Consider the following 22,422-nt stretch of genomic DNA (forward strand, 5'->3'; position numbering starts at 1 on the left):
CTAGGAAGAAAAAAAAACCGGACTGGGAGAAGGAATAGGCCTTGAGCTTTATTTTCCCGATCCCAGCGTGCCCTCGGGCAGGTCCCTAATCTGTAGAATAAAGGGGTTGGCCTGGATGAACTCTTCTCTTGGGGGTTCTAGAATACCACAACTCGGTGACTCCCAGATCCCTTCAATAGGGGATCTGGGATCAAATAGTCTTCATTTTCGCTCCCTTTTTTCTCTCTGCCCCTCTCCCGTTGATTTCAAAGGAGATCATTTATTTGTCTATCCTTGAGCAAGTCCCAGGCTGCTTCAGCTCTTCATCTAAAAAATAACGGCACCTGGTACGGAGCTCTTTAAGCTAAAAGCCCCACAATTCTTTTTTCCCTAGCATTAAGCGCCTACCAAGTGCCCCACTGGACGGCCTTCTGGCCACCACGCCATTGTTTTCATCGATGTAGTGGATCACTCCCATTTCATAGCTCAGGAGACTGAGGCAAGGTGCTTGGGTTAAAGTTACGGAGGCACTGACTGCCACTGCAAAGTCAGCTCCCCCAAGCGGGCCGTGGTCATCCTCCGGGGCTCCTTTCACTGGGGGCGGGGGCGCAGCCCGCCCAGGCCACGACCTCTAGGGGTTCTTTTTCCCCTTCATCCGGCACTCCACCCAGGCGCACGCTCTTCGGCTATTCTCCCCACCCCGCCACTCCTCCTCCGCTTCTCCCCTCCCTTTCTCTGTTCGCTCGTTCCACCGCGCTGAGGTCACGCGGGAGACGTCACGGGGTTGTGACGTCACTGAGGGGCGGGGGGACTCGGGAGAGGAAGGGGCAGGGAGGGGGTGGCCCCCTCCACCCCCCGCCGGGCCGCGGCGCCTGCGCAGTGGGTGCGGCGCGGGAGGAGGAGGGAAAGGATAAGGTGGAGGTGGAGGTCTGGAGAAGCGGGGGGGAGGCGGCGGAGGAGGAGGCGGCGGCCGCGGCGGCCGCGGCGGCGCTGGGGGGGCGGGGGGTGGGGGCGGGGGCGAGCGCGGAGCGTGAGAGCGAGAACGAGAGCGAGCGAGACTTTGCCCCCATGAAGCGGTGAGAGGCCCGGGGCCTACCTACCTACCTCAGCCGGGCGGAGCGGGCTCGGGCTCGGGCTCGGCTCCGGGGGGTGGGGGGGGTGGAGCCGGGGGAGCAGCGCCCAGCGGCGGCGGCGAGAGAGGCACGGTTGTAGCGGCGGCGGCGGCGGCCTGGGCGGCGGGGTTGTCCGGCCCCCGCCATGGAGGGCATGGACGTGGACCTGGACCCGGAGCTGATGCAGAAGTTCAGCTGCCTAGGCACCACCGACAAGGACGTGCTCATCTCCGAGTTCCAGCGGCTGCTCGGCTTCCAGCTCAACCCGGCCGGCTGCGCCTTCTTCCTGGACATGACCAACTGGTGAGCCCGGCAGCGCGCCCGCCCCGGGCGGGACAGGGCGGACGGGGGCCCGGAGGGACTGCCGGGCCGGGCGTGAGGGGCTGGGGGGCAGCCTAGGGGCAGGGCCTCGAGCAGGCAGAGAGGGGGAGGAAGAAGAGGAGGTCCTGGGTCCGGGGCCCGAGGCGGCCAAAAATTAGGGGCAGAGGAGGTCCCGGGAGGAGACGGGGCTGGAGCTGGGGGGCAAAGATGAGTTGGGGGCGGGGAAGGGCCCGGGGAAAGTAGGGGAAGTTGTTCTTGGTAGGAGCGAGTGGGGCTGAGCCCTTAAAGGAGAGAGAAGGGATTGAGGAAGGTTTTGGGGGAGGGAGGCAGCCAGGAAAAAGGAGACGTGTTTTGGGGGGACTGAGTGACTTTTTTTTATTTTGTTGTTGTGGTTGTGAGACTAGGACCGTGGGGAATGGAAGAAAGGAGTAGTGGAGGTATGGTTAGGGTGACAACTCGAGGAGGGAAGAAGCCGCTAGAGAGTTCAGAGGCAGGGGCTGGAGAAAGTTTAGGAAAGGAAGCTACCTGGGAAGAAATCGCAATGCTTTGGGAGGAGAATTTTGTGAGGAAATCAGGGCTGTCTGAAGAAGAGAGGGAAGAAGTCTGGCTTAGGGACTGTCCTCATCCCTTTTCAGTAAGGGGCACAGTATCTGTGCTAAAAGGGAGGAGGGATTTAATGCGGAAGGGAGAGGAATGGAGAACAGTTCCAGTGCCTCACTTTTCACTAAGAAGCTATACTCTGGTCTGGAGGTGTGGAGGGGATGCCCCTTTACCCTTTGTGTTAGGCACTCCTCTTTTGACATGTGGCACCTTGTTTTCTTTGGCATCAATCCCACAGCCTCCTACCCTCTTTTCCTGAGTTCACTGAATTCTTTACTAACACATTTAAAGGACCACAACAGAAAAGTGACTGTAAATACAAGCTCTTGTTACAATTCTCTACCTGTCTTTGAGGTCACATGTGTTTATTGTACTCTGACACAAGCCAGGGAGTCCACTGCCACTGTCTATGTATCAGTCAGACAAGGCCTAATATTTGCTTTTTCCTGCTTCCTGCATCCTCAGAAATGCCTCCCTGTTTTCGCTTGGTAGTTTTTTTTTTGTTTTTGTTTTGTTTTTTTTTTATGGCTCTCAATAGGAGATTGAGTTAAATCCTAGTGCCTAAAAAACTTTGTCATAAATAGCAGACTGTATTTATAATCTTTTCCTATGTAGAATATACATCAGCTTTTGAGAAATTATTTTTGTATTCTACTTTGTGTATTATCATTTGATAATGCAGGGGTAGTGTGTTATGATTTAAAGCAGGCCTGTGAGGTAGGTGACACAGCTATTTCCGATGACCAAATTGAGGCTCAGAAACGAAGTCACTTGGTAGGATTATACCTTTGGCACCTGTCAGAGTTGGGATGAAAATTCAACTTTCCTGAATCTGTCTGTATAACTCTTTTCTCCATGGATGCTAGAGCTTACGGGATTCCCTCCCTTCCTCTGAATGCCTATGGCTCTCATTTTCTGTACAGCTATTTAGCATTTATCATATATTATCCATCATTAATCTAGTCTTTAAATAAATTCCTTGAGCACAGGGACTCCTTTGGATGTTCTTTATGACTTAGCATAATGCCTTTTACATTATAAATATTCAGTGAATAGTCAATGAAAAATTGAGAAGGAAACATTTATTGAAGAAGCATCTTTTGGGCATTTCTTTCCCAATTTACTAGCTCGTGTATGGTAGCACAATAATCCATTTGGCTTGGATCTCATTTGGAATAAATCATTATGTTCTTTAACTTACTAAATGTGGGAATAGTGCCCTTTAAATCCTGCTATTGTTAAGTTTAATGGTTTCATGATAGTCTTTATTTTTAGTAATAGGATAGGGTTAGGAGCTAGGCTTGTGATTTCATTGCAATATGGAAGTGAGGAAACACCTTCTATCAGTATAGTATAGGTCTTGGTAACCTACAGTTTTAGTTTAGAACAACTAATTGTAAAGTCAAATTATTTAACCAGGTTCACAAAGCCAGTATGTATCAGAAGCAACCTGCTTAATGAAAACCTTGCTGTCTAATGTAATGAATTTTATGAACCTGTTTTTGACATCTGAAATGTTTGTTTTTAAGTATTATGAAAGGTGCAGAATAGATAGTGTAAATAAAAATTTGTCACTTGAATTATTGGATTTTTAAAATTTTTAATTACATTTTTTGTTACACTTTTTTAAAAAAGCATTTTAAAGGGTGTATACTTTTAAAACCTCAAAAGTCATACATAATCGTGCAATTGGGACAATATGTAAATTACATATACATCTATGTAACTATGTAACATTAGACATAACAGTTTTTAGGGTTAAAGGTGAACTATTCAGATAAGTTTTCTGATAACTTTCAAAAAGTATGGTCTTTAAACCTATGTAAGCTTTTGGGATTTACCAAAAAGTTGTATTAAAGTTGTACTAAAGTTGTAATCCAGTTTTTAGTAACTGTATTTTTGTAGTTATAGAAGTGCTGTTTACTTCCTTTGCCTTAATTTATTCTTAATAAAAGAATTATTTAGAAAAAAAAAGTAAGAAAGGTTGTCCTTCCCATTTTATGAGTGAAAAAGCCTAAGTTATATAATCAGATACTAAGATTTTAAAATGTTTCTGTTGATCTGAGGAAAATAGCATATTTAGGTTTTTTAGTAATCAAAATCATTTCTAAATAAAATTGCTAAAAATTTAGAATGTTTTGCTAAAATAATTTTAAGTTTTAGAATGTATAGGCTTGCCTGTTAGTTAAAAGCAATTTACATGTCTATTGCTGTTGGGAATAATTGTCTTTTGGTTCATTCGAATACTCATATAGGCAGTCCTAATATGTTCCATTAGATAGTTGTACTTCTCAATGATGTCATAAGCAATATGTTTTAACTAGTAAATAAAATAACCATTCAGCAGCATAAGTGATCAAAAAATCCAGAGAAATGTTTTACCTTTGTATATTATCATGTAAAAATAAGACCAGTGTCATTCTGAATTATATGGTATATTAAGATTTTATTCAACAAGTGTGAATACTTTGCAGTTAACATATTTATTCTTTATAATTAGCAATGTAAATTAAGGTGATATCTGTCAAATCTATCTTAGTAACTTTTATAATAACTACATGGCTTCGTATTTTAGTATATTTTTGTATTATTTAGAATTTTAGATCCCAGGCTGTAAGTTACAGAACAGTTTTAAATATGCATTGATTGAGGAAGATTCCACACTAGAATTCCTATGCTAATGAATTTGTGGATCTGGCACCACCCTAAATTGTAAACAAATGCCCATTTCAGATTGAGTATTTTTGCAGTGTGTTCACATATGGAGTGGTATCAGGAAATGGGAATATGCATTTATAAAGTGCCTATTCTGTGCTGGGATTTGATCCTTACAGCAATTTTGCTAAGTAGATGCTTTATTATCTCCTTTACAGGTGAATAAATTGAGCTAAGTTGAGTAATTTACTTATGGTCTACACAAAGACTGTCTAAATTGACTAGGTTTCCTGAGAGTAAGTGTATGAGGCTGAATTTGAACTTTTATCTTTTGATTCTCCAGGCCCAATGCTCTCACTACACCAGCTAGCTAGTTGCCTCTTGTCTCCTGCTGAAGAATAAGTCTGAATTTCCCAAATGACGATGATTATAAAACAAAATTCAAGTGATGAAAAATAAGCCATGCAACTTAGCTTTTCTTTTTGAGATGATTTTTTTTAACAGAATTTGATATGTGATAGGGCCCTTAGTAGCTACCTAGTCTATCCCATAATCAAAAGGCACCCCTACTGTAGTTACCTAAATGGTCATCTACCCTTTGAAAGACCTTCAAGATGACCTTTCTTAGTAGCACATTCTACTTTTGGACTACTTTAAATTTTATAGGAAGATTTTTTTGACATCAAGCCTGAATTTGCTTCTAGGCAACTTCTACCCAGTGCTACTGGTCCTGTCTTTTGGGGCCAAATTGAACAACTAATTGTTTTTCCATATGAGAAGTTGGAACTTGAAATAACTTGTTAAAACAGTCATGTCCTCAGAATTTTCTTCAGACTAAGTAAACATCCCATATTCCTTCAACTGATCTTCATATAACATGGTTTCAAGACTATTTACCATTGTTTGGCTTATTAATTTCCTTCCTAAACTGTAGTGCTCAGAACTGAATACAGAATTCTAGATGTGGTCTGACTTTGGGCAGAGAACAGAGCTATTAGACACCTTATTCCTGGAAACCATGCTTCTCTTAAAGCAGCCCAAGATTGCATTAGCTTTTTTGGCTGCTACTTCATATTGCTGACTCATATTGAGTTTGCAATCCACTTAAACCCCCAGATCTTTTTTAGACAAACTGTTAACTATATTTTAATCATTTTCTACTTGAGAAGTTGATTTTTAAAACCTAATTATAAGACTAAGACTACATTTGTCCCTTTTGAATTTCAACTTCAGTTCAATGTTCAGCATATCAAGAGCCTTTTTAGCTCTTAATCCTGTCATACTGTGTTAATTTTATTTTGAAGCTTAGTGCACATTTGATGAAAAGGTCATATAAACCTTTTCTATAGTTTTAAGGCCCAAGATCAGTGATGTGCCCTATTATAGACATCCTGTCACATTGTAGACATCCTACCACATTGATATCTGACCATTAACAATTATTCTTGGAATCTGGTTGGTTATCTCATTAATTTTGGCTTCTCCGTCTTCACAAGAATAATGACATAATTTATTTAATGCTTTCATATAATTTAGGTATTACTGTAGCTACAGGATTCCCCAGATTTACCAGTTGAGTAGCCCTATCAAAAAAAGGTCTGGCATGACCTGTTCTAGAAGAAGCTGTGCTGACTCTTTGTAATCACCTCTTCCCTAAAAGTAAAGGATCTTTACTAGCTATCAATTTAATGATCTGTCCTACAATTTTCTTAGGAGTCAAAGCCAAACTCATTAGCTTATAATTTGCTGCATATATTCTTTCCTTTTTTGGAAAATTGAGACATTTTCCTTTCTCCAATCTTCTGGTATCTCTTTTTCTTTCCATGATCTTTCAGATAAATGTATTTCTGTCAGTGGGTTAGCAATCATACCCGCTAGTTATCTTAGTATCTAAAGGTGTAGTTTGTTGAAGCTCAGTGACTTAAATCGTTCAAGGACAACTAAATCTCTTACTGTCTGCTTTTCTTATCTCAATCATATCCCTTGTAGCCATTTTAATTGTAATTTCCAGTGCAAAGGCCATATATCTTGGCACAGAAAATAAGCAAAATAAGAATTGAACTGTTGTGTTCTCTCTTGGTTTTTGGTATTGTTATCATGACTGCTTTAAGTTCCAAGAAAAGATGACTTAGACCTTTTTTCATTCAATTTTTTCTTCAGTATAACTAAAAATTCCCCACTACTATACTAACTCCCTATCTTTAAGCTTCCTTTCATGCTTAACTTTAGCACTTCTGAATATTTCTATGGGGTTGTGCCATATTCTTTAAATCTCCTATACAATCATTTTTTTTTTTTAAATCTCCAATTTGTAGATGAGTTCCTGTCCATGTCAGTCTTTTTAAGTATTAACTATTTTTCTTCATTGGAATTGTTCCTTTTTATGTCTAAAGTATTTTATTCTTGAGTCTTTAAACTATCTCTGTAGAATTTTAATCCACAGGATCTTAACTTTCCTTTCTCTGTCCTGCCAAAATGAGAAGGCATATCAGAATACAACTGGACTTTCCTCTGTTTTTTACAAATTCTAGAAGAAAGTGGTCACTTCTCAGGATGTCCTTTCATTTTCACTCCAGCTATCAGTTCTGTGATATGAGAATCAAATTCAGAATAGAATTTCCCCTTATTAGTTCTTCCATTTTTTTAAAGACTAGAATTGTTAAGATAAGCAAAAAGGTTTGTAATTGCTTGGCTGTACCAGACTTGGGATCTGTTTCCTAAACATTCATTTATTTATTCTTTCTGTTTAGGTGGTCTGTAGTCTATTCTAATAACAAAATTGCTTATTTTTCCTTCTACTGACCTATACCCAAATGTTTTCCATATTGCTTCCTCTGCTTTGCTCCCTGGATTTCCTCGTGTAAGTTATTCAGTTTCTTTTGAGGAAAGTATTTCCATCCAGAATCTCAGTAATCATTGTGAGGTCAAATTTGCTTCCTTATTTGCCTCTAATTTTTGTTGCCTAAATCTTTTAGTCATTTGAAGTATGAAATAGTTAAGAATATATAGTAGTAAATGTTAAACCAGAAGAGAGCTCAAGCTCTATTGCATTCTAGTTTTTCATGAACGATTAATCAATCAATTAATGCCTAATCTTTTCTGTTTGTTGTCCTTTTATTTTTGGTTCCTCAAGGAATAAGACTTGTTAGACCTACATAGTATTTTAAATATAATTAAAACAAACATTATTTAATCAGTTTGCCAATTGTATATGGAATTCTGTGCTTAGGCATTAGAGGTCCAAGGAGTTTACAGTGTAATGGCATATGACAAATTCACATATAAAATCTTAACTATATTAGGGAAGTGCCAAAAAAACATGTTGGTAGGCTGAATGTGGAAAAGTTTTTTTTTTTTTTTTTTTTTTTTTTTTTTTTTTTTTTTTACTTGGGCTAGGAGACTAGGGAAGGTTTCATGAAGGTGATGACAGTATTTAGTTTGACTTTAAAGTATGGGTTTGAACTTTACATAGGAGATAAAGCATGATTATGAAAGGGAGAACTAACACAGTGAATGACAGTCAAGATTTAAAAAAATTTTTATAGGAGGACTCAGTAGTCCCTATCTACTAAGCTAGAATTTAAAAGGGATAAATGTAAACTTTAAAATTTGGCTTCAGAAATACAGAATGTGAAAGAGATCTGTAAATGTTAATAGAATGAAGGCTCAAAATGAATTTAAAAGTATGACATAGCAACCAAAAAAAAAAAAAAAAAAACACCAAAAAACAATTTAGCCTTGTACTGCATTTGGAATTCCAAGCCATAGTATCTTGATTAAGATAGGGGATAGATATATTGATTAAAGTATATCTGAGATATAGTATATTTAATTGTTGGTACCACACTCCTTTTTTGATTTTCCTGCAGCTTTGTATACATCAGATGTCAAATACATGATACTTTTTTCTATTAAATTAGCAGGAAAAAAAAGATTAGTGAAAGGAAGAAAATCCTACTCTATGCATTTTTGTCTGTGCTGTTTTTGGTAGAAAAGCCAGTAGGCAGATAGCAATAGCACAGCAAGAATCACAGAATTTGATAGTTGGAAGGTACGTCAGTGGCCATCTATTACACAAAGGAATCTCAGATACTTCAGTGGCCATCTATTACACAAAGGAATCTCTAATATAAAGCGCACATAATCTTTATCCAGTTGCTGTTTTATTGTAATGAAGTAGAAAAGTAGAATTAACTACCAGGTGAGGGTACCCTTCCATTTTGGACAGATCTAATTATTAGGTGTTTTTCCTGCTGTTGAACCTAAATTGGACTCTGCATCTGTTCTAGTTCTGTCCTCCAGGGCCAAACAGTACAAGTCTAAACCTCTTAAATATGGCAGCCCTTCAAATAATTGACCATGATAGTCACTATATCTTCCTCAAATTTTCCTCTAGGCTAAGTATGTTCAGATCCTCATATCAGGTCTCTTACCATCCTTGTTTCCCTTCTTTATACAGTCTCCAGTTTCTCAAAGTCTTTCTTAGAAATGTGGTGCCCAGAACAAAAATGAAGTGCTGCTGAAAAACAACCTTTTTGCCATAAACTGCTCTCCAAATGCAAGTAAATGGGAAGTATTACTCTATGCGGTCCATGCAAGCCATATTATATTAGAATTGACCCTACAGTTGTAAGTTTCATAAGTCAAGAACCATGACTTAATTTTTATCTTTCCTTGTCTCTTATTTGGCCCACATATCCAGTCACTTGCCATTTCTCATCATTTTTTTTTTCTATAAAATATCTCTCATCTTGATCCCTTTCTGTCATACAGCTAACAGCTTAGTTTAGGTTCTTTATTACTTTTTTCTGGCCTGTTACAGTAGCCTCCTAATTAGTCTCCCAGTCTCAAGTCTTTCTCTTCTCCAAAAGAACCTCCACTGTAGAAGGCCAGGAAGTAGGAATCCATCCCTTACTATGGTAAGGTAAGGTACTTGTCTCAACATCTCTTTTCTTTTAGCTCTCTTAAAGTATTCTGTGAACTAGTTCCTTAGGTATAATAAATTGACTTTTCTTTGGGTTTGTGTCTATGAGAAAGATCTGAATAGAAAGCCTGGGGGAGGGAAGAAGGTGATAATTCTTTCCCTCTTCCAGCATTCAAACTTCATAGTTTCTGCCCTCCTGTCTTCCTTTAGAGTACTGATAAAAGAATTTACTTTAAAGATTTAAGGAAACTGTGTCTGAGGGTTGGAGAAATACACCAAAATAGAGAATGCAGAAATTGGAAAATCTCCCAGTCCTTTTCCTTTTAACTTAATTAATGCTTTTCAGATATTATTCTTAGTCTCAGCTATCTGATTGATTTTGCCTTATTTAGAATACAATATGTATAGTATGTTAATATTAACTGGACAATAACCAATCTTATACATTTTATCTTATATATATATTCCTTTATGATATCTAATATCTTATATTTGATATCTTTCCCCTGTGTCAGTCTGGTGAAAAACTATTTCTAATGTTAAATTATTTCCAGTGATAAAGTGGTGATCATCTTCTCCCCCCCACACTTTATCCTCACTTTTTGTTATTTAATTCCCCACTTACCTGAATTGTACATGTGTGTCTAAGTGGTTACCCTTCCACGGAAGCTCTGTTCACTCGTGTGAATTTCCACTCATGCAAGGCTCAGCAGAGCCCTGTTTGAGCATCACTGTTGAGGAGTCCAGCTTCTGTAGTGAGATGAAGAGTGTGACAATCAAGAGGCCAAGCGAAAGAATTCAGTTAGAACTATTCAATTTTTATTGATCAGGACCACGAATATATATACCTTAAATGCTTATAGGTTTGATACAAAGTACACTCTTTTAGAAATGATTAAACCCCTTAAGCCCTGGATCTTGGTTACTTAGAAATGTAAATAGTTGGGATGCGCTTTAGTATAAAGTTTATTATACCATTATCTCCCAAATACCTAAATACCTTTAGTCTCCTTGTGGACATTCTTTCTTGTCCTAAGTTCAAAGGTTTTTCTGTTGAGTAGTGTTTGCATTTTGTTTCAGTCACTAGAATTACAATTTATAGTATTACCAAGCATGTCTCTGCTAATAATAAAAGAAAAGAAATGTTGGTGAGCCAAGTTATAGTAAGATTTAAGACCTGGGATGGAATCTTACCTCCTGGTACACTCCACATAACTACTAAGTTATTACCCCTTCTCAAATCATTTAATGTAAAGTTTTTTTTTTTTTTTTTTTTTACATTTTAAATTCCAAATTCCTTTCCTACTTAGTCTCTTCTCCACCCATTGAGAAGGCAAGCAAGATATGAATTATACATTATATAAATGAAGCTGTGCAAAATATTTTCATACTAGCCATGTTATCAAAAAAAGGCAAGACAAAGATAGAGAAAAAAGTATATTTGAATCTGCACTTAAAGAGTTAACGAGTTCTTTTTCTAGAGGTAGATTCCAGTTTTCATCATGGATCCTATGAAATTGTCTTGGATCATTGTGCTAATCAGATTACCTAAGTCTTTCATAGTTGATTATCATAAAATATTGCTGTTAACTGTGTATGATGTTCTCTTGCCTCTGCTCACTTTGCATCAGTTCCAAAAGAATATTCCTATAGCCCTAGTCTATCACTCTCCTACTCAGGTACTTTCAGTGGGACGTATTGCCTTTTGGACAAAATGTAAAACACGTCTTTTTTTTTTTTTTTTAAAGCTCTTCGTGGTTCATATTGAGCTACTTTTATAGACTTAATTTTCCCTTCATTCATTCTGCGTTGTAGTCAAATTGACCTTACTGTTTGGCTGTTCTCCAAATTCGTTATTTCTTACACTGCCTTGTTCCTATGCTTAGATTGTAGACCAGGCTCTCTTCTCATTTCCACCTCTTAGAATTCTTAATTTCCTTCAAGACTTGACTTCTGTGGCTATCACCTTTGAGCCCCTCTGTAGAAATTTCTTAGTGCTTTTTGTCTTAAAATTGTATACATCCTTAAATTGCCCATATGTTTTGTCCTTATCTCTGAAGTACAATGTAAATTCTTGAGGACATGGGTTATTTTTAAATTTTGGGTCCTCAGTGACTAGCATAGTGTTTTACCTAGTTGATGCTTAATAAATGCTTATTGTATTAGATTCTCTTTTGAGGCAATTGAATGTTCATGGAGTATTTTTTTTAAGCGAGATTCTTTAAGAAATATAACTTCAACATACTTTTAGAAATTCAATATAATCACTCCACAGCGATTGAACTTTGCATAGAGTTATCTCTGTGATAAAATTTTAGAATTTGAAGCATATAGGCAATAATTTTACCCTTTTTTTGCCCCTCTCATAAGTCAAATGATTTAAATAATTCCTGAAAATACAAAGTTTTCTTTCAGTTTATTAAATTTAGCTATCTTTTTATGTAACCTTCATTTCTGAAAATGTCCCTTACTCCCTCCTAACTAGTGAATTGTTTCTGGGAAGAAGTAAGAAAAAGGGAGAAAAAAATAAATCTCATAGCTACTACTACAGTCTATGAAGGGTCTCTGACCTGTAAAGGAGGGAGGGAGATAAATTTTCTTACTTCTTGTATTTAGTCACATAATATTCATAGCCATAGGATCCTTTGAGATTCTATGTATGTTCTTAATTTTGCTTATTTACTCTGCTTCAGTTAATTTAAGTTTTTTCAGGCTTCTCTTAAATTTTTCATCAACATTGTTTTTTTTACTGCATATTCCATAATTTATTAAGCTATTTCCTAATAGATATGCATCTTTTTTATTTCCTGTTCATCATTACCACAAAAAGGCTCCTGTGAATTTTTGAAATATATAGGATCTTTCTGTCTTTGACCTCTTAGGATAACATGTCAAGTTGGTGGTGGGATCTTTCTGGGTCAATAAGGATAATGCCAAATTACTGTTTAAAATGCTTTTTCTTTCAATTCTTAAATATTTTCATACAATAGAAATGACATTTTATCCTCTTGTTTTACATTAATAGTATACTGATAAAAATGTTTATGTATATAGAGCATAGGTTATAGTATGCATTTTTTATAGTATATATTCATTTTTATCCCATTCCATTAAAAAATGTTTCTTTTGCTGGTTGAATTTTGTATTTTGACTAGAACTTAAACTAACTTGGTTTTTTATATTTTCTGGCCTGTTGGCCATTTGTTATATCCTTAACATTTTTTTGAGGGGGTTGTAGATCATTTTGGCTCACAATGCCTTCCTATTGCTACTTACAGTAATTTAAACTTGAATTCATCAGGAGCTTTTAGACACTGCCCATATGGTTCTCCCTTAGGCATTCTGGATTGTATTTTCTATTCTAACTTTGCAAACTCAAGGCAGGGGAAATCCAAATGGGTCTCTTCCCTGCCTGGAGCTCCAGGTGGAGTTTCCATTAGTGTCCATAGTATATTTTAAAAAGAACCTAGAGGTATACTTACATCCAGTATGGACATTGGACAACTCTTTATATTGTTTATGGGCAGACATAGATTGGAAAAACACAGGCATGTTTTGATCTGTACTGATAAAGGGAAATAATCACATCGATGACATTTAGATTCATAATTACTGAAGCAATACTACCTCTTTCACAAAAAAATGCAAAACAATATATATTTGTGTGTATATACAAATATCTGCATATGTAAATGAATTATAGGTATTGTATGGTTGCCTTCATAAAGTTACCTACTTTTCTCATGTAACTGTCACTCAATACCTCTGGAAAAATTTCTACCTAATTTTCTTTGGCCAAGCTATGTCTTTTTCCTCTTTTAGATCTGTTGAAGATTTACTTCTTCCATGCAGCTTTTTCTAACCTTATCTGACTAGACACAGTTCATTGCCTTGCACATAGTAAATATTTGATTGCATGGCTTCTCTAACTTCTACTTTTTGTCTTCTCAGTTAATTAGCTTTTATATTTTGATTTTTTTTTCATAGTTATAGTTAGTCCATAGAATCATGATATTAGTGCTGGAGGGAATTCTAAGAATGTAAAAGTCAGTCTGATTTTATAAATGAAAGATATTTAAGCCCAATTGTTACATATGATTTAGTCTCATGATTCTTATGAGTATTTGTTTTTACATGTTATATATACATAATCGGATCTTTCTTGCTCAATAGATTGGTAAATTTTTGAGGAGGTAATTAATTTAAAACTTATGCACTAAGTGTCCAATAAATATTTTTGACCAACTTTGTCATTTTCAGATTGTCAGTCTGTATTGTGACAGATGGGAAAAGAAAAAAATTCAGTTTGCCTTCAGTATCTGTATCATGAAGTATTTCAGAGTAACTAGGTTCTTAATTAGATCAATTAACAGGAGATATAATTGCCTTCTTTTAGCCAGAATAATTAAAATTCAGGAAAGCTTTAAAATTAATTTAAACTATTAGATTTAAACTCTTCTCTCCCTCAACTTTTAACCCATCTATCAACCAGAAGCCAAAATTAAAAGTTCATTGATCCCCTTTGTCCAGGAGGTGCTGATGAGTCAAATGACCAAATAAAGCACTTTTTAATGGGAAGAGAGAGTTAGGGGCCTGGAATCATAACTTCAAGGATTGTTTTGTGCTTGTTTTGGCATCACATGTACAAAAATTAGAATGATACAGAGAATAGTGTAGCCTAGGATTACATGTAAATTCATGAAATGTTATACATTTTTGAACTGAGCATCAATTTGGTGAAAAAGCCAACTATTATATCCTTTGTTTATTTTATCTTAAATTTCCATTGAATTCTTACCAAAAATCCCAGCTTTGTTTTTGCTCCTCAGATGTTTGAAGGAAAAGACAAGGTTTCGTTATGAAAAGGTCTTTTTTGGGGTGAGATTTGAAGTGAGACTGATGTAAAAAACAAAAAGTTTCAGTAAGGAAAGGAATAGGTGTATGTGCTTTAGGTATACATTTCATTACACAGTATCTTTTTTTTTTAATTAGCAAAAATCTGCCTTCTCTTCCCTATTTTTATTGATGATGAAAAAGAAACAAACCATTTGTTAAAAATATTTTAGTCAAAACATTTCTGCATTGATTATGACATTCACATTTTTTATATTTATACATGTGTCTTTATTACCTACAGTATACATATTTACAGATATAGGGAAAGCATGCACAAAAATATAAGACTTGGAATAATACACACATATTTATGAAAACAAATTAAGGATAATCAAAACTATTTTAAGGTTTTAGAGACTTATTCTTTAATTTTGCACTCCGAATCCTTTGGAATTATAGGTGGCAAAATTCCAAAAGCTTTCATAGTTCTTTTTCTCTAAAGCATTGTTGTCATTGTTTAAATTGTTCTTTTGTATCATTCTCCATTAGTTTATATGGTTCTTTCCAGTTTTCTCTGAAACTGTCCCCTTTATCTTTTCTTATAGCATTCTTTACAATATTTCTTACAGTATTCCATCAGATTTATGTGTCATAACTTCTTCAATCATTCTCCAATTGATGAGTATCCTCTCAGATTCTTATTCTTTCGCTATTTTAGAAAGATGTTTGGTATATCTTAAAGTTTGTTTGGCTTAGTGATATGTTGGGTAGAAAACCTGTCCTAAATTCAGCCTTAGATACACACTATCTCTATTATGCTAGGTGGGTCATTTAATTACTGATTGCCTTAGTTTCATTTGTAAAACGGGGATAATAATGGCACCTATCTCCCAGGATTATTGTGAGGATTAAATGAGAATTATTTTAAAGCACTTACCACAGTGCCTGGCATCATCGTAAGCACTAAAAAAATGTTGACTGTTATTATTTTGGAATCATATGTGATAATAGTCTTTTTGGTACTTGAATTCTTTCTAGTTCCATTTGATATTTTTTTCTTTGACTGGAAGTTCTGGATTTAGATAATAATTTTCTGGGAAGTTTGGAATTATTTGTAGGAGGATTTATTGAGAAATTCAGAGACACAGGAGACCCCCAAAGTATAATGGGCTCTAAACTGATGTTACAGGTGTTCCAAAAGAATTTGAGAACTGAGATAATTTGAATCATGTGGCAAAGTTTTATTATATAATTAATTGTTAAGCATTAGTTAAAAATGGATAAATTCTGAGAGAGGATGATAGCAAAGAGCAGGGAGCAAACAGGTAAATTTGTAGAGATTTAGGAAGTACAGAACAAAGAGCAGAATAGGGTAAATGACATCATGGGATTGGTTGTCAGTATTGTTGGTGGAAATTTTGGTAATGGGCACTAACAATGAACCCCTTTTCTTCTTTCATGAAACTAAGAAGTCTTTATTGTTTGAGTCCAAGTGTGAGATACCTTTCTAGACTTTTGGATGACACACCAGACATCCTTGAAAGATAGCTTAGTGGAATAAAGATATCAGTCCCAACTCCCTTTCTTTCACACACATTCTCCAAGATTGAGCCACAGCACTCTCAAATAGCTACATTCCTAAGGTGAGATAACCTGAGGAGTAGTCTGGAGGTTTCCTGAAAAAATTTTGGGAATTCTACTGCATCAGATTCTTTCAGTTTTTACTTTACCCTCTGGTTCTGAAAGGTGGGAAGTTTCCTTTTATGATTTCTTGAAATATGTCTAGGCTATTTGGGGGCATGCCTTTCAATGACTAGAGATTAGATTTATAATTTAATTTACTTTGAATTCTTTCTTAATTTAATTCTCTTAAATTATTTATTAAATCATTAAAATCATTATTCTTAAACAATTTCTCCTGGATCTCTTTTCCAGGTCATTTGTTTTTCCTGTGACATACCTTATATTTTCTTCTATTTTTTCCCCCCTGTATTTTGACTTTGTTGTAATGTTGACTTCTATTTGATCTTTTCTAATTTTCAGGGAGTTTTGTTATTTGGGCCAGCCTGGTAATACCCTTCAGTTCCTCTTTCTAAGACTCATTTTTTTTCCCATTTTCTTTTTTTTTTTCTTTTTGTTTTCATTTGTAAAAATATTTAAAAATTCTTTTTAACTTGCTATGTTCCTTAAGAAGTACTAGTTGAACTTAAGTCCAAAACTTTCTTTGAGGCTTTGTTGTCATTTTCTTCTGTGCCTTGAGTGTTTTTATCACCGAGATAGCTTTTTATATTGGAATTCTTTTTTGGGGGAATGGGAAGGGGGTGGAAGGAGTTACTTCCTTTTTTTTTTTTTTTTTTTTTTTAAGATATTGAGAGTTGTGTTATTCTAGAATCTTGAGAAAAGCTCAGATTTATGAGTTGAAAGCTTTCTGTGCTCTCACAGTGGTTTGATCTAGGGCAGAGTTAGACAATCATTAGACTGGGACTCTTACATGGACCCTTTCATCTCTGCAGATTCCTTACTTGGGTTTGGGTACAAGTAGATGATACTGAACTTAGTTATTATCACCTATCTGCTAGTTCATAGAGACATCTGTAGGCTTGGTTTTTTGGGATTCCACCTTGGTTATTCCTCTGCAGACTTCAGACTGGGCTAGAAATTGGAACTGAGACCCTATTCCAGATCCTGAGATCTGAGCCACTGCTTGCTTCTGAACTTGTGTTTTGTTTTATACACAACTCCTCCCCCCCATGGATTACTTCCTTTAAGTGCAGGTCCTTTCTTCAGTTTATCTAGATTCTGTGACCTGGAACTGAGTGTGAGCAACGGAGCTGTCAGTTGCTACATCGTTTGGTATCTGACACAAGGTCAGACCTCTCTATTCCAGAACTAGGGCTTTTTCCCAACTGGTTCATAGCCACTCCCTAGTCTAGAATGTTTCATACCTACTAGCTCCTGGACAGATCCTATCCCATGTCCATAGACCTGCCTGTGTCTCCTATGCCATCCTGGGCTGGAAAAATTATTCACCTTTTTTTTTTTTTTTTTTTTTTTTCTTGGATTTCCTGATTCTGTTTAGTGAATTTTCTAGGTCTCTTTAAAGAAGAATAAGGTTTTTTGTTTGCTTGTTTGCATGGAGGTCAGTGATGGTTCTCTGCTTTGTTTTTGTTTGCACAGTAAAAGAATTATTTCTGAATTTTTCTAGTTGACTCTGAACATGTTCTTGTTGATGCCATTTGCTTCTACAATTTCAAGAATCTCTATGCAAGTGACTTCAGTTCTTAATCTTCAACTAAGACCTTTTTCTTCATGTTTTAAGACTCTATATCTGACTGTGGACACTTAGGTTTTCCTCTAGCTCCTAATTCAAGTTTCCCAAAATTGAGCTTACTACTATCCCTGCCTACACAATTTATTTTCCTTTCACTCAGTGGTATTTATTTTTTCCAATTACATGTAAAGCTAGTTTTCAACATTCATTTTTTATAAGATTTTGAGTCCTAAATAATAATTCACTCATTCCTTCCCCCTCCAAGATAGCAAAGCAATCTGATATAAGTAATACATGTATAAATGTATTAAACATTAGTCATGTTATGAAAGAAGAATCAAAACAAAAGGAAAAAATAAGAAAAAATTAAAAAGTGAAAATAGTATGCTTCAATCTGCATTAAGACAAATTCTTTCTCTGGATGTAGATAGCATTTTCCATCAAGAGCTTTTTGAAATTATCTTGTATCACTATAGTGCTGAGAAGAGCTAAAGCTATCATAGTTGATCATCACACAATGTTGCTATTACTGTGTACAATGGTCTGGTTCTTCTCACTTCATGCAGCATTAGTGCATGTTAAGTTTTTCTAGGTTTTTCTTAAATCTTGTTTGTTATTTCTTATAGCATTCCATTATACACATTTATTCTTACTTAGGTATTTGGTAATAAAGAATGTCAGTTTCCTACTCACTTGGGTCCACAAATTTGAATTTTGTTTTGAATTTGTTTTGAACTCTTGAATTTATTCTTTTTTTTTTTCTGCCTAGTTCAGATTCCACTAATTTTTTAGTTGCACTATTGCTATAACCTGCTCTCTAGTTATTTCTTCTTCTTTCCAATTCTGGCAATTATTGCTAGAGTCATTTTCCTAAAGCATAATTATATTCATTCTCTTTAAAAAGCTTCAGTGACTCCTACTATTGAATAAAGTTCAAACTACTTAGCTTTAGTCAAGATCCTTCCTATTCTGTTTCTAGCCAACTGTATGTTATACCAACAGTTAACTGTATTGCCTATATTTACCATCCCCAAATGAACAAAGGATAAAGGTTTGGAAATGGAAAGTAGAACACTACTTTTCCATTTCCAAACCTTTATTCTTTGTTGTTTCCTAACCAAAAATTTCTTGGGTCCTTAATGTACCCCCCTGCCTATTGAAATCTTATTCATTTTCCAGGCCATGTTCACTTCTGTTTTTGACTTGTGTGTTTTTGTCTTCACTTTTTTTTTCTTTTCTTTTTTTTGGGGGGGAAAGGCTCCTCTTTTCATCCTATCCAGTGTTGAATATGCTAAGTGTTGACCATGCTCTTTGGTTGCTATATTACTTTATGCCCCTCTAGCATCTATATGCCATGTATTTGTGCATGTAAGTTCCCCTTCTACATTTTGAAATGAAAAAATTAGATGAAAAGAAATTTTAAAATTTGTAATTAGACATTTTTTTTTGAAAGGACAGCTAAGATATAGCATTTATTTTAGTTCTGAAATAGGATTTTCATTTATCCTGTCTTGTTTTTCATTTTGTTTTAGAGCCTAAATGGGGAAGCTAGTGATTTTTTTTTTTTTTTAAGAAGGGGTAAAAGGGATGTAGAAATGAGTGAAATAAAAACAAAAAGATAATTTTTTTCAATTGTCAATGATCCATCCTTTGTTTTTTAAATGTATTTTTTACTCATCTTTTGTTTTTTATTACTTGTATTTCACAGTAGATTGCCTTCTCCTTGCCTTTTCCACAAAGAATAAAAAAGAAAAAAAGAAAACAATTCAGAAAAACTTAGCAATGCATTTGTCTTCTCTGGCATTTACATTGTTCCACACTTACAGTCTCCCATGTCTTTGAGGAAAGAAGAGAGCTATCTTTTTATATTTCTTTTTTGAGACCAGTCTTGGTTCATAATTTTATAGTATTCAGTTTCATTTGTTGTTTTCTTTCCATTTATATTGGCTTTATGTATGTTATTTCCTTGGTCTTATGCTTCATTTTGTAATAATTCATATAAATCTTCCCAGGCTTCTCTGTATACATGTGTTTTTTTTTTTTATTATTATAGCTTTTTATATACAAAACATATTGCATAAGTAATTTTCATTATTGACCCTTGCAAAAACTTCTCTTTCAACTTTTTCCCTCCTTCCCTCCACCCCCTCCCCTAGATGGTAGGTAGTCCTATACATATTAAATACATAATTTTAACCATTCCTTGGTAGATGAACATCTACTTTTTTGGTAATTCTTTGGTACTTCAGAAAATGATAGCATTTTTATCTTTAACCTCTTTGGCTAAAAAAAAAAAAAGTATATACACACATGCATATATTATTTGTGCATATATACATATATGTGTATATATATCTTAATGGAATCTTTGAATCAAAGGTTATGGACATTTTAGTCATTCTATTCTCATAATTATAAATTACTTTTATGGTAGCTTTTGCACACTTTGCCTCCTTTTCTCTGACACTCCCATCACCCTAGTGCCAGGCCCTCATCACCTGAGGTGGTGGACTATTATAATAACTTAGTAATTGGTCTCTTTACCAAAAATCTTTCCCTATTCTGATCCATCTTCCACTCAAGTGTAACGTGATCTTTCTAAAGTGCAAGTCTGGCTATGTTGTCCTCCCTTTTGCCTCCCTTCCTCTCAATTATAATGACTGATGATCAAATATAAAATCTTCTATATTGTATTTAAAGCCCTTTATAGCCTGCCTCCTTCCTCTACTTTTCCAGTCTTCTTTTACTCCTTAATGTACTCTTTTATCCAGTGATATTGGCCTCCTTGGTGTTACATAAAAAAGGTACTCCTGACTGAGGATTTTCACTACTTCTATGCTCGGAATGCTTTCCTCCTCACTTCTGCTTCCTTGCTTTTACTGAAGTATCAGCTAAAATTCTACCTTCTGCAAGAAATCTTTGCAAATTCCCTTTCATTTTGTTGATATTTTGATTTATCCTGTATATAGATTGTACATAATTGTTTGCATGCTGTTTCCTAGATTCCTTAGGAAAAGAGACTGTCTTTTGCTTTTCTTTGTGTCCTTAACAAACAGCCTGGCACATGCATAATAGGAGCTTAATAAATGTTTATTATCTGACTCATCACTTCTCTTTTGAAGTGATATATTTCTTTTAGCTGTTCATGTATCTTGAGGTCAAACTCTTATCACAAACATTTAAAATAAAGATTTTTTTCTTTTGTTATATCTTAGATATTTTAATTTTGTACACAAAAGCTTTTCAGTTTTACATAATAAAAAATTGTCTTTGTAATTTTTAATGTTCTTAATCTGGTTAAGAATTTACCCCACATAGCAAGGCAAGTTAAGCAGCAGAATTAAAGCAGAAGAGTTAGCAGGAATAGAAAAGAAATATACACAACACTACAATAAGGATCAGGAGTAGAATTTATTAGGGAAAAAAAATGTTTGGTTAGTAATCATTGATCTTAGACAAAGTCAAACTTGTAGATTTCTCTCTTGATTGAGTCTTTATTATATGTCAGCCATACTAATATTGTTTTAGATGCATGTTTACATATGGGCAAATGTGCATGAGCATGCATGGGTGTATATATATTTATACATGTTGCTCTATGTGTACTATATGTGGATGGGTGTGAATATATATGTGTGTGCATGGGATCTGGGGTGTTTTGAGGTGTGTGTGTTGTATGTATATATTTATATACATATATTTATATATATATATACATACAACACACACACACCTTAAAACACCCCAGATATAACACATATCTGCTAAAGTATAGCCTGCTTGGGAGAGGTGGGAGGGAATGAAAGGGAAAAAAATATTTTGAATCCTTCATGATCTGCTGGGCACTTGACAGAGTTGTTTTGTTTCTCTTTTCTGGTTTTCTTTTTTCTATTTTTTTAAAATTAAAAATTTAAAAAAATTCACTCCACATCCATAGCTGTTTTAAAAGTATATGATTTTATGCATCAAATTGCTTGCCTTTCTCAAGGTAGGGGAAGTTGGACAGGGAGGGAAGAGAATTTGGAACTTTGGAACTTAAATTTGGAACTTGAAATTTTGAAAAATATTAAAAATTATTTATAAAAAATTTAATATAGAAAGTAGGATTTTCTCTCTTTTTGTGGTATGCTCTTTGATATTTAGGTCATGACTTTATTGTAGAATGTGATATAAGATACTTGTCTAAGTCCCAATTTTTGCCATACTGCTTTCTAATTTTCTTAGTCTTATCAAATATGGAGTTTTCTCCTAGATAATTTATATTTTAAGGTTTATTGAACACTGAGCTCTTGATTTTCTTGATTATTGTTATTCTTGATTCTTCCTTGTCTGGCTTATTCTGTTGATTCTTTTCTGTTTTTTAGCCATTAATAAATAATGCTGATAGTTTTTGCTTTTTAAAGTAATTTCAAGTCTTGAAGTACTACTCCGTCTTCATTCCTACTTTTTCTCCATTATTTCCCTTGATGATTTAGATTTTTTGTTCTTCCAAATGAATTTATTATTTTATTTATCTCCATATAAAGTATCATTTTGATAATTTGATTGTTCTATCATTATATCTATAAATTGACTTTGATAGTATTGTTATTTTTATTTTATTGATTGCTGTGCCTTATTCTTTATTTCTTTTAAAGAACATTTTGTAATTGAGTCCATATAAATAGTTTGCTTTAATAGAATAAGTCCCATGTATTTTATGCATTTTGTAGTTATTTTGAATG

General features: G+C 35.3%; 1 protein-coding gene across 3 annotated transcripts in view; it reads left to right on the forward strand.

Annotated features, from left to right (window-relative positions):
* The first annotated feature begins 1,142 nt into the window (after window positions 1–1,142).
* Window positions 1,143–22,422, forward strand: part of ILRUN (inflammation and lipid regulator with UBA-like and NBR1-like domains) — a 112,824-nt gene continuing 91,544 nt past the window's right edge. For 2 of the 3 annotated variants that reach the window (XM_074311222.1, XM_074311223.1), the window contains exon 1: window positions 1,143–1,394. In XM_074311222.1, coding sequence (XP_074167323.1) covers window positions 1,237–1,394 — 158 coding nt within the window. In that variant the 5' untranslated portion in view covers window positions 1,143–1,236. The remainder of the gene's footprint in view (window positions 1,395–22,422) is intronic. The other variant, XM_074311224.1, reaches the window with a different exon arrangement.

This window comes from Sminthopsis crassicaudata, chromosome 4 (assembly GCF_048593235.1).
Source record: "Sminthopsis crassicaudata isolate SCR6 chromosome 4, ASM4859323v1, whole genome shotgun sequence".
NCBI lineage: Eukaryota > Metazoa > Chordata > Mammalia > Dasyuromorphia > Dasyuridae > Sminthopsis > Sminthopsis crassicaudata.